General features: G+C 36.4%; 2 protein-coding genes across 5 annotated transcripts in view; both read right to left on the bottom strand.

Moving 5' to 3' along the window:
* The window catches only part of LOC108049020, a 105,277-nt gene extending 97,803 nt beyond the window's left edge, over window positions 1-7,474 (bottom strand). For all 4 annotated transcript variants that reach the window (XM_017130030.2, XM_017130025.2, XM_017130026.2 and 1 more), the window contains exon 1: window positions 6,885-7,474. Coding sequence is in view for 1 of the 4 variants with exons in the window: in XM_017130028.1 (XP_016985517.1) it covers window positions 6,885-6,886 (2 nt within the window). In the remaining 3 variants the exon portion in view is untranslated. The remainder of the gene's footprint in view (window positions 1-6,884) is intronic.
* A 4,651-nt stretch (window positions 7,475-12,125) lies between these two features.
* On the bottom strand, window positions 12,126-12,528 carry LOC108048968. The gene has a single exon (XM_017129943.1). It carries the CDS (start codon window positions 12,486-12,488, stop codon window positions 12,126-12,128), a length of 363 nt encoding a protein of 120 aa, XP_016985432.1. The 5' UTR covers window positions 12,489-12,528.
* Window positions 12,529-13,019: the final 491 nt, after the last annotated feature.

Raw genomic sequence — 13,019 nt, 5'->3', positions numbered from 1 at the left:
CCTTTGTGGCATCGGGCCTTGTTAATTCCACTGCGGTTTGCATTCTACAGCTCCGCCAAGTGGGCAGCAATTTATGGCCGAATGATTCGGCAGCGAAATTGTGTCCTTTCCAAAAGGCAGACACACGTGAAATTGAACGCCCATTAAAGGACCATTGAAGTTCCCCTTTTCCCCTTTCTGCACAAACTGAATTTCAATACAGTAATAACTGGAAAACTAAGCTAACATTGTAAATACAAATAAATTTAGTCAACAGCAAAAAAGAGTTTTCAAATATTTTTAACCTACCTAACAATAACCTATTGCTAAGTGAAGTGACAAGGTTTTCACAGAAATCAAAATATCAATTAACAAAATCATTTGTATCTCAAAATATTAGATCTTAATTTACCAGGTTAATAAACATTTTCAAAAGCTAATGTCCGGAAAATTCCACTTTAGTTTGGTGTTCTTTTATCAACACTCTAGAAAATAGTGATCGAATATTGGAATGTCTTACCTCGTTTAATTTGTTATAAAATGTTCAATCAATCCTCAGCTAAAAAATTTTATTTTTCGAAAAAATTCATGAAGTTACCCCTAAGGAAAAATATTTCTTGGCCAAAATCCGGAAAAATCTGCTAAATTTTTCGGTTTTTGAATCAAAACCCTGGGAAATAGTATCCGAAGGTTAAAATGTCATATCTCGTTGAATTCGTTGGAATTTCCAACAAAGCTGCATTCACAGAAAATTAAATTAAAAAATGTTTTCCGCAAAAAATGATGAGGGCAAAACTTAGTAAAAATATTTTAGCCAAAATCCGAAAAAATCACCTCAAGTTTTCAGTTTCTTAATGAAAACTCTGAGAAATAGTAGTCGAATGGTAGAATGTAATACCTCGTTGAATTCGTTACAAAATTTCGAACAAAGTGGCATTCACAGAAAAAAATTCTCGCAAAAAAATTGCAATACACTCAGCAAGGGATACAAATTAATTTATTGCTACAACTAGCCTGTGTTTCTTCGAGCTTTTATGTTTGTTTTTTTAATTTTAACAATTTCACTTTTTTTACATTCAATATTGGAATATTATATATCGTTTCAAGCAAACCTTTGCCCATTTGTTGCTCAAAAAACTATTGAAACCGATTTTTAGGTTGCAGCCTCCATTAGGAGTCATTAACCGATCCGCCGTGGAATTTATGTATTCACATTGGCTGCTCCCATTTGCGAGCTTAACCCACTCATGGCCTACGTGCATGTACGTGGCTCCCTGGTCGTTTATTTTCAGCATCCAATCGATAGAATTGTAACGCTTGAGTGCATTTTGTAGCATGTTTCGAGGATGCCGGCGGCACAACAGGGTGGATTGATGTGCTGCCTCATTTTATCATTTATTTATTTATACCAGCACGGGCCGAGAACATTACTCGGGACTTTGGGTATTTTTTTTTCGGGGTGCGCGAAAAGGATTCGAGAGTTCCATGGGGAACTCCCACAAATGAAATTACCAGGACGACAAGCGGTATATGTCAATCAGCTTTCAAATCAAAGTCAGGTAGTCATTGGATTCAAATGGCATGAAATCGCCAGAGATTTGAAAGAAATACTTTCGGCTATGAGATATTTTGAACAAGGAGTACCAAAATTAAATATTTATTGCATTTGCTTTCCAACCACAATTCCTAACTTAATTTATGAAGTATAATTTGAAGATGTGTAAACTAAAATTGTACTATGCTGTTATTTAAGAAGCTGTAAAGCTATGAATTTAAATTATTCTACTTAGAAATCAATCTGGAACTTGAAGTTATTTTAAACCCCGCCTGAATGTTGTGATTCATCTAATGTGTTTTGGGGCTTACATTGAGGCTCAGCCTTCTGTTGCCGGGGATTAAGTTGCCATGGTCTTGGTCTTGGGCTTCCACTAGTACTAATCTAAATCCCGATCATAACTTACTTACAAACCTCTCAATGGGCTTTCCTTTTCCCCTCCCCCCTCCCTCTCCCCTTGCAAATCGTAAAGGAAAACCATTGTGTGGGCACTGGACTTTGGCCTTGTCCTGCGATTGCGACTGTGTGAGTGCTGCTCCCCTAGGGCAATAATAACTTGTAAGTGCTGCGCGTTGCATGTATGTGTGGGCAAATCTATTATGCACAGCTGTGTGTGGCATACACTTTATATACATATATATATTTATATATATTTGTGGAAGGTGCGCTGCAATAATGGGAATTGTTGGGCACAGGTCCGTCAGTTGCGGTTGGTTGTAGTTCTTGCCCAGCTGTTGAATAAGCCAAAAGTGCCCCGAACTCTAAGAGATTAAATCGAAACGAAAACAAACCGTAGACAAGTGAAAGTCCCCAAACGTTTCAGATCAGTCTGCTACTTTTTGTGACACCCATTCCCGCTGGAGTACAAAACATGTGTTAGAAAAATATATATCCAAAGAAAAATATATTTTTGCAAATGTAAGATAGTGTGATTAAAAACATAATATTAACCAATAGTAAAGACTATTTTTTAATAGCACTTCTTCTGTCAGTTTTGAATTCAAGTTGCTTAAACAATATTACATGAAGAGTTGGTTTGCATAGAGACCAAAAGTTATCGCACACACCTATGAAATACAATCAAATGGCAAACCGGGAAAACCAATCAATGTGTGATTTATGTCAGGCTGATTGAAATTCGATTAGAATCGATGGTTGTGGTGGTTTTGAAAGCGAAACGTTGAATTTGGAAACCGAAAATTGCGGTTATGATACTCAACTGACTGCCAATGTCCCCCCGATTAACCTTAATTATTAGTATTTGCCTTTCGCGTTTTTCTTATCCACTGTTAACCAGAAATCATTTGTTGACATATCTGTGGACAAACGAAAACCACATCATTGCATGGCACACATACTCCCACGCACTCACTCACACACACACACACACACAGACAGACAGACACACGGACAGGGGAGAAAGTTGGGAGAGAAAGAGAGAGCGCATCAGGAAGCCATGATAAAAAGAATATGTTTGTTTAGTTTGTGTGTGTGTGTGTTTGTATCTGTGTCTGTCGGTGCGCGGGTGTGAAAGTGTGGGTATTTGCCTGACAGTGTGTGCCTGTGTGTGTGTGTGTTTGTTAGCCGACTGACTGGCCCACTTCCGTTAACGACATTTGCTTCTATTTGGAGAATTAAGTCTTAAAGCGTAATTGAGTGAACATTTTCATTGAACCATAAGTGTAATTCGGTAGGTGATTTTTTTCTTCCTTTTTCCCCATGTTTTTCCTTCGCATTTTAAAGGGTGTGTGCTTAGCGGAAGGAAGGGACTGTGTGAACCTTCTTTTCACCGGAAACTCCGCCATCTAACGGAAATGTGACAGCCATTGATCAGTTTGCCACCCAGCGAGTGTGTGTGTGTGTGTGTGTGTACGTGTGTGTGTTTAAGCCATTCTTGCAGAAGTGCCTTGCCACTTATCGATGGCAGTTAACTGGCGGCAAAGAAATGCCCTCGCCTGAATGGAGACCCAAAGATACTGTCACTCAGGACACAATGCAGGGGAATCGTCCTTTTGGGCAGTGGCGATTGACAAGAAACTGTCTTTTTTCGGCCATGCAACAGTTCACGGTGATTAAACTAAGGGTTTGGACTTAAAGAATATGTCAAATAATCAAAATGATCTTACTAAAAAGTTTATGAAAAATTGTATCTTTAAAAAGATTACATTAGTTTGCTTATGGGAACTCTGTAAATAAGAAAAGCTTTTTAACACAAAATGCAATAAGCTGAAAAAATTTATGAACAATTATATTTTGATTAAAAAATATAATATTATTTAAAAGGTAAGAAAGCTATTATTTTTTAGACCAAGAATTATTTTATTACTTATTTTTTATTTTATTATTTTTTTGACCTAAGAAAATTCAAGATAATAAATTCTTTCTTAAACATTAAAGTATACATGAAAATATGAAGAACATATGGTGGTAAACCTGGTAAATACCTGGTTATAAAACCCAAGTTCCTACAACTTTTGAGTGGGTGGAAAACTGTCACTCCACAGGGAGAAGTGGATCGCAGCCACTTCCGTTTCTCTTTTCCGCTTTTCCCATTTCCCATTTGCACGTTCCCTTCAACTGCATCGCCTCCGAAATGCAAATGTTACCGAATTCCCCGACGTACACGTGTCGTGGGCTGGGAATCCAAATAGGATGGAATAGAATGGGATGTCGAGGGCTCGGGGAATTGTAGCAAGCAGAAGCAACAGTTATCATTATGCCACGACCAGTGAGACAGTCGTTCAGCCAGTCAGTCAGTTGGGCCGTTGGTCCTTTGGTCCTTTGCACATTTGCAGCTAAATCACGTACTCGGTAAATGTGCTACTAATGAGCGCAGGAGAGAAGCTACACCGAGTAGTGGCTACACCGGGAGTAATGCTCCTCAACTGTCCCAAGATTATCTATATCCTAACATCTCTCATCTATTACTTTGCTTCAACTCAATTTGGATTTAATCAGTGGTTTTTCTAATATAAAATATACATTTTTTGAGCAGGCTTATGACGGCTTAATACTAGTGACAGGTTAAATATTTATACTACAATACATTTTCGTTTTTTCATTATTTTTGTTGTAGGTTTTATGGGTCTTAAATTCCCAAAAAAAAGCTATAATATATTTAAAGTTCGAAAACCTGCGTTTTATTCTTCACAGCACACTTTTAAGCACTTTTACAAATACCCAAGTTTATTTTTATAAAACACCTGTGTATTTAGTTGTAAGCTTAAATTATTTTTTTATCATTTGAAAAGCCAGTCGTTGTTTCTTTAAATAATTGACCTCTAAACTAAAGTTGATTTGATTTATATATTTTAGATGGACTTTTTGTTGCAGTGCTCCAAGCGTCGGCAGTCAGGCATCATGGAGCCTAATGTCCCTGATTTTACAAATGATTGTCGAACAAATGCCCCCCACCCATTAACCCGTGTGTGCCCACCTTGGTACTCGCATCCCACACACACCCCCACACACACCCCCACACACACCCTCACACACACGAAGTCGATTCAATCATTGCGGGGCGTGTGTCTGTGCAAACAAGTTCTATAAATAAATGCTCATTTCTTTGGGGCTGGAACAATGCTCATGTTGAGGTGGTTTTACTGGGTTAATGGTGGTGCTGTGGAAAATGGACCCCTAAAGTTTTCAACAATTGGTGCGCCTAAAAGCAGGCAGCAATAAGTTAACACAATAGTCGGTAAGACCTCGTCAAATCAAATATAAGTAATTTTGCTTGTCAAAATAAGTAGACGCCTACCATCTAATCAGTATATTTATTTTTGGAGACCAATCGGTAAATTGCGTGTTTATTGAGTGAAAACAGTTATTTAGCTAAATAGCTTAATGAACTTTGTATGTTTTGAGATGGCAAATATTGAATATTTATTTCATTATTTCCTACGAATAATTTTCAGGAATTTCACAATATATATAAAACTGTTTGGATGTATTTATTGAACGACTAGAAATTCTTGCCAAACATAATGTTATACATGAAATAAATAAAGAAAATTTATTGTTGTCATATCGGTAGAATATACAAATTTAATATATCAAGAATTTTTATTTGAATATAGATTTTTAATATATTTTGCATTTTGATGCTTTTAAGGTATAGTTTTATTGGTTTTTTATTTTTCCAAATGTGCCTTTTCGTTCAAACAATATTACGATAAGCTAATACTTTAGGGTTTTTCAATTTAACTAAATAACTTTAGCCAAGTCCTACACATTTTTTAATGCAAAATCAATTTCATAACTATAATTTTTTATTTACTATACAGTAAAGACTGTTTTGAGTTATATCTCGCTCTATATTGTGACAGTTAAAATGTACTTACCTGGACAAAGGTGACAGCAAGTCGAATGGAGAAACCAACAAAAGGCAAATATAAGTGAGGCAATTGGAAATTGAACTTCACAGACAAGTCAAAACTATCTAAACAAAATGTCGGAGGCTTGTTTCCGTTTCCGATGAGTTAGTAAGTTGTTTCCAATTTGAAACTAAGTTTTCTGAACTGGCAAATAAACAGCAGCAGCATTTTATGACCTCAATGTACTTTGATTTATTTCATGGAAATCTATTCGCTTAAGCAGAAACATAATTTTATCCCCGCGAAATTTCTGGGAAGTGTTCCGCAAAAATGCCCTTGAGACTAGAAAGTTTACATCAGTTTTGGCTTTGAAGTAAAAATCACTGGGGAAGTTTAATTTGAATTTAAGGTTGTAACTTATGTAAGTTTGCGAGAAAATCTGTTATCTGTTCTCTTAATGTTTCTTAAGTCAATTACAATATTTAATTCTCTTTGATTTTCGAGCCATACTGTGTTTTTAAAAATATTGAAGACTTGTGTTAATTTAATAATAAAGCATATATTTGGCTTGGTCTACATTTTAACGAATAGGCTATTAATATTTATCTTAGCTTGCATTTCTGCTGATTGTTGCATTTATGTTGATTTTTTGCTTTTTATTGAATTGTTGTGTTTCGCCATAAATATTTTAGTTTAATTGGGATTTCTGAGGGGAGTTGAGACAAACCAAACAAAATATTGGCGAGACAAATAAATATGACCAGTAAAAAAATTGCTAAATGCATTTGCATACCAATTTCCATAGAATTGAAGGCTAAGGCTTGAAATGTTAATTCCCAAGAACAATTGCTGATTTAGATTCATATGCGGCCAAAGAGTTTGCCAAATCTATTTCAATTTCAAGCCATTAGCAATAAATGCAAGTGCATTGCCGCAAAATAAAAAAATAAATAAATAAAACCAATCAAGTAAATTAAATTAGGGAAAAGTTATACCTAGATGTTTGGCTTACGTTACAAAGGGATTTCTCTACTTACATGTTTATTTTGTCTTCTTAACTGGTTTCTGCCTCGTTTGAGCTCGGTTTCCTCGGTTTTGGTTACCTTTTTTGGCTTATGATTTCTTTTCCCTGGGCTTTGTCATTTAAAGTCACCCTGGCATCTGCGGTTTTTTGATCAATGTTAAAGCATCTGTTGCTTGTCAGGTCCTCAGTGTAGGGCTTTATTTGGCTTATTATGGGCTAGATATGATGTGTAGATCAGGTATAAGTATGTTCTGATTTGTTGTACTTTTTGTGGCTGCTTTCAGGTAGTTTGAGTGATTCGATGGGGGTGCTCGGATAACTATTGCATTGCTTTCGGTTCACAAAAAAATAAATACTCTTATTACATGTAATTCGACACAAACACACATTTGTTCACACATTGAAAAAAAAAACGTATTGTCCTTTGACTTGTTGCACGTTGGCCAGCGTTGCAGTATTCGATTTCGAACTGCTGAACTGTTGATGTTGCTGCCGTGCTGTTGCTGCCGTGCTGTTGCTGTTGCTCCTGTTGCTGTGGCTCCTGTTGCTTTTTGGTTTCGCTGTGGCTGTTGCTGTTGCGAGGCGCACAACCTTTTGGCTTGGATGTTGAACAGCATCTGTTGCTCCGCAGTTGGCCAACTGACGAGGACACCTCGTGTGGCGGGTTCTCGGCACTTCGGCTATGGACCCACCCCCTCAAGAAGGCCACCCAGTGCGCCCAGTTCACCCCCCGGGAACAACAAGTGGAAAGTGTGTAACTGTAACGACGACCATGACGACGACGGCGACGACGACGACGGCAGCAGCAGCAGCAGCAGCAACAGTCGTAGCAGCAACAGCACAACGGCAGCAGCAACAACAGCAGCAGCAGCAACAGCAGCAACATCAGCAGCTGCGACAGCAACAGGCTTACGTGGCGCCCAGGTGATACGATGGAGTGGCACTACCAATACCACGGTAATACTTTTTTGGGGGTTGCTGCCGCCGGAGGGGAAATGGCAGCTCAGCTCGCTGAATCGCTGATTAGGGGAAATAATGGTCCACTGCGGCTTCAGTTTCTTCTTCTGATGTTGCAACCGATGTTGCAGCAAAAGGATTTCTTTGAGAATCACTTTTTCTGATTCATTATTTTCTTTTAAGAAATTTATGGTTTCTGAGAGCCTAATTACAAAATAATTAGATACAAAAGAATCCCATATTAAATATTCAAAATATTTGGCAATTAAAATCCTTAAAGAGTTTTATTTTCAATAGTTTATAAAATATGTTTATTAAGAAATAAAGAACTTTACATATTAGTTTATGGATCAATAAAAACTTACATATAATATTTACTTAATTAAGAAATGGTCACTTTCAAAAACAAAAAATAAATATTTGTGTGTAAAATATATTTTAAGCATTATGCAATGTTATGATCTGAGCACACCAATTTGTTGATCCAAACTAAAAATTAAATATTAAAAACAAAATATATGTCAATGACGTTTATTTTTAATAATTATACAGAACATTTAATAAATGAGTAATAATATCTGTACAATTAAGTTCCTGATAAAAAATATCGTTTTAAGCTTTATGTGTTTATTTGAAACTTGTAAGCTAGCAATCTGTAAATGTTGTATATTTTTTCTGATATTTATTTTAACCAATAAACTTTAAATATTTCATTCCCTCTGTACTAGCAGAACTTTCATTGAAGAGAATTGCTTTCCAATTTGGGTCATTTATTTATCATAAAATATTTCCTAAAAAGCTAACAAACCATCTTTATGAACACCGGCAAATGTGGATTTAATTTGGGTATGTTTCGTTCTTTAGTTATATTAATTATTAATTTCAGCTTCATTATAATTACGGCAACTTAAACAAACAAATTGATAAATAAGGGAAATAAATCGTATGGAAAACCTATAAAAATAAATAAGAAATGCAGACATTCCATAGTGTGCAATTTTTGGCTGAATCGCTAATAAGTTCCGACCATTTTTATCGAAGGCAATTGCTGAATGAGGCGTCGGGATAAATTTCATATTGCATCCAGTGCGAACGCCGCTTGCAGTAATTTTGCTAACTTGATTTACGCAGATCATTGCTATTGGCGACTCGGCAGCCTTGGTCCGATTGCCAACGGCAAGGTTGTGGGTGGGAGGGGGTGTTTTTGGGGGGCGGTGTGTATTCGATGCGAGTGGGTGGATGTGCAACGCCTACGCCAGCGGCTTACCTGTTGGACTTGTGCGCCGTACGGGGCGTATGCGCAATATGCACTTTGTCAACAGGTTAGCCTTGAGCCTTGTGCCCCAGCCAAGGACACCGATAACTACTCGCGCCTCGGTGCCTCGCCCTATCCCGCTCGCACCCGTGCTCCCTCTCGCTCGCACCCGGCGCACATTCAGCGCATGCCCCCAGACGCAAAGGCGTCGAAAATCCGGCGGAGAATCCCCATATCCGCCGGGATTGGCGCAGCGAATTCAGCAAAAATTAGTGGTTGCTTTTCGGAGGGGAACAAAACCCGATAATTTGCGAATCTGCCCGAAAGACATTCTTTTTCTGCCGCCTGATTCTTTCGAGAATCGGTCCTTTTAAGGTAATAAACTGACAACCTGATTGAAAACTGCAACTGCCAGGCTGTCAAATCCTGATTTTTAACATTTAAGTAGCTAAGGCAAATAAAATATTAACAAGACTAGAATGTAAGTCTTTCAGAGTCAATTTAAGATCCACTATTCAACATTAATCTGCTTAAATAGGTTATTTTTCACAAAAGTTTTAGAATACTTTAAAAAATTATTCACATTAATTTCATTTTGCCTAATGATCGCAATAACATAAAATGTTACACCATAAATTAAAGTCTGGATATATCTATCAATGTTTAATGAAATATGTTTCAATTGTTCAGTTTAACATTGAAAAAGTATTTATATGTTATTGCAAAAACAAACAAGAGCATAAATTAATTTCCATTACTTTTGTAAGTTATAATAATAATGGTTTTTCTTAATTATATTAGTATATAACATATTTTTTCAAGGTTTTTCTTTTTCTTTGTGTTTATGCGTATTTTTGTTTTAATATGTATTCACAATATAGAATATACTCGAAATTTGCTGACCATTTTTACCAGCACAGTCATTTTGGAAATTCAAGTAAGGCTCTTACTTGTGTATTCTTTTGGAACTGACAAATTTTGTTTGGACTTCCATTTAGTCAGCTAAAGTTTTTCCCAAGTTTCTTTAAAACGTTCCGACTCCTAGCAACCGAAAGGCATTCAACATATCATTCCATGCATATATGACTTGCTTAGTTGCTTCTGTGTGTTGATTTGCTAAGCTAATGATGCCATCTCCCTTAATGGTTTTGCATTCGCCTTTCAGTTGGAGTAGTCATTCAAAACGAGACAACATTGCTACAGAAAATACTGTATAATCTATCCAATTAGGGAGTTGAATGCTTTTCAGCCGAGTTAGCTGCACGGGGGCTCAGGTGTTTACGTGTGGGGCAAATTGGCTGCCATGGCAATGGAGCCCTGCTCTTCCCTTTTTAATAACTCGCAAGGCTTTAAGTGCGTTGCAGGCGACGCCACTTCAATCCGGTTACCCAAGCGCGGTGACCATCTTCTGGCCTTTTGACCTGTTGCCATGGCGAGGGCACATTAAACTCAACACAACACCCGGTCATCCAGATGCCCAAACGAGACAGCTGGGAACAATGCAGAAAGTCATAAAACACTCCAAGATCGGGGGCAATGGGTCGAATACGTAATACCTGCGCAAGCTCAATTATCAAGTAGCCGATTCGCGAATGGGAAAGTTAGACAATAAAATTAATAATTATAAAAATAAATTAGCAAAATATATAGACCTATTAAGATATTTTAAAGTAAAGTAATTTTAATATATTTATTAGTAAGAAATTAAATACAATTATTTTCTGGCAAACTTAAGGTCAGTTGTTATAACAGAACACACACAATTCGAATACAAGTCACTATAAACCCTTATCACAACCCAAATCGGGAAACGCAGTCCTCACTGCAAATCAGTAATAAAAATAAGAATTTAATTGTTAACCAAAAATATGATATATGATATAGTAGATCGGTTTTTGCTGTTTGCCGACGGCAAAAAACTAAGAAGACCAACCATTTTCCATGAAGTTTGGGAATTTTTGCTGTTAAAACTACAAACAAACTAGTAAGAAATTTTACGCTTTGAATTTAAACAAAAATTCATTTTAAAGAAGTCAATTTAATCATTTAAAAAGATCTGATTCGTTTTAAGAAAAGGATTTGCACTAAATCTAGAATGGTTTATTTGTTCAAGTCTAAGTAACAATAACACATTTGTGTGGTTAACATATTTCTAGCGGTAGAACGGAATGCATTTAAACGTGTGGCCATAAAAAGCCCATTATGCAACGAAGTAACTCACGCAAATACCAGTAGATATATTATATTTACAGATGCAAATACAGATACAGCTTCCATCTGAATGCGCAACACATGCCGATGCAAATGTAATTCGTTATCCAATTTTTTTGTATTTTTTATTCTTCAACTTTTAACTCTTGCGAACAGAAAAAATAGTGCGGAATTCGTTTTTCACAAATTGTTACCAGAAAGTAAATACAAATATTTTTTTCTGCCCTTCGTGCGAGTGAAATAGTGAGGGAAATGCGCTGAAGTGGCTCATCTGCTATACAAATATGTTTCGAATGCGTTTCAACCGCAACTATAACGAACAATTTGCCAGACCCAAAAGCGCTCCAACAAAAATTCCAACCATAACGATTTAAACCAAGGTAGTCGACATAAGAAACAGCCTCTAGATTTGAGCTTAAAATGCACTACAAATTGCCAAGACAAATAAATTGCCTTTACTTTTCATATGCATTCGAGACATTTCAAGAATAACTTGATTGTTCAAAAATGTAGGTCATTTGTAGTTTAATTGATCTCAGTCTTACTAGCTCAGTTTGATTAACAGTGATTAAAGCGAGGCCTTACTTTAAAATTATTATAAGCAAATATAACAAATATTTTAAATACAATTATATGGTTTTCAAAATGTGTTAACGATGAATATAAAAAGGGGCCCTAAAATTGTTTTTCCAAGTTATAAATATAGTCCGATTTAAATCAAGTTTCATCACTACCAAAACTGCCAGAAATTACAGCGAATTTCGATTTGAAAATAATTATAACCATCTGAGTGTTATCGAGTACTGCAATTGAGATAGGTAATTTATTTATTCAGTGATGGAATGCTACTGATTCCGTAGATTTTATTGGAGGGTTCTCGCTCAAGGGATCCATACTTGGGGATACCACAACTGCACCATTATCCGGATGGATGGGGTCCTTTTGGGCGAAGGACTCCCTCAGGGCCAATCGGTAATCGTCGCCGTAGAATCGCATCTGCTCCAAAAGTCGTCCTCGGCCATCGATTACATAGAGGAAATGCGGCTCCCGCTCTCCAAGGACATCCTCAAGGACCTCTGTGGACTTGGGCAACTCGATTCGGTCCTGGAGTCCATAGCCGCCCAGCAAACTATATTCCGGAAAACTACTGATCGGCGGCACATAGACATTGATGCGTTTTCGGCACCGGAACATCTTGGTTGGAAAATTTTGGAGGATGGGGATCAAACGGGAAACAAATTGTCAGTTTGAAGTTTTCAGCAAACACTAAAATCTCAGAGTACTCGTCACATTAACTTGGCTATTTTATATTCATCAATTTAAATAGATATTAACTCTGCTGAATTTCACATAAATATATAATATATAATAAATAATATATATAATTATATAACATATAATAAATAAAGTGGTAAACAAACTTATTCCCTTATTATTAATCTTGTCTTTCTTTTCAAAGATAATAAATCTTTTTAAATTACAGTATTACAAGGTACAACATTTTATTTTATTTCTATATATTTTGTTGTATTAAAAGAGCATTAAAACATACCTCTTTAGTAATAAATGGAAAAACATAGTTTGCAATGTATAAGTATCTATGCAAGTATTATACACTTGCCAATTAGCAAGTTTCATTGTTATTGCGTACGAAAGATAAACCTTTTGGATACTCCTATTTTTGCGACATGTTATAATTTGTAAAAGGATAACGAGTATTCGGGC

This window comes from Drosophila rhopaloa, unplaced genomic scaffold, assembly GCF_018152115.1.
Source record: "Drosophila rhopaloa isolate 14029-0021.01 unplaced genomic scaffold, ASM1815211v1 contig_3, whole genome shotgun sequence".
Classification (NCBI taxonomy): Eukaryota; Metazoa; Arthropoda; class Insecta; order Diptera; family Drosophilidae; genus Drosophila; species Drosophila rhopaloa.
Note: the sequence above shows the minus strand (reverse complement) of the source record. Positions and strands in the feature narration are given on the sequence as shown.

Coding starts and splice junctions, on each gene's coding strand:
- LOC108048968 (XM_017129943.1), bottom strand. CDS start 12,488: ATGTTCCGGTGCCGAAAACGCATCAATGTCTATGTGCCGCCGATCAGT.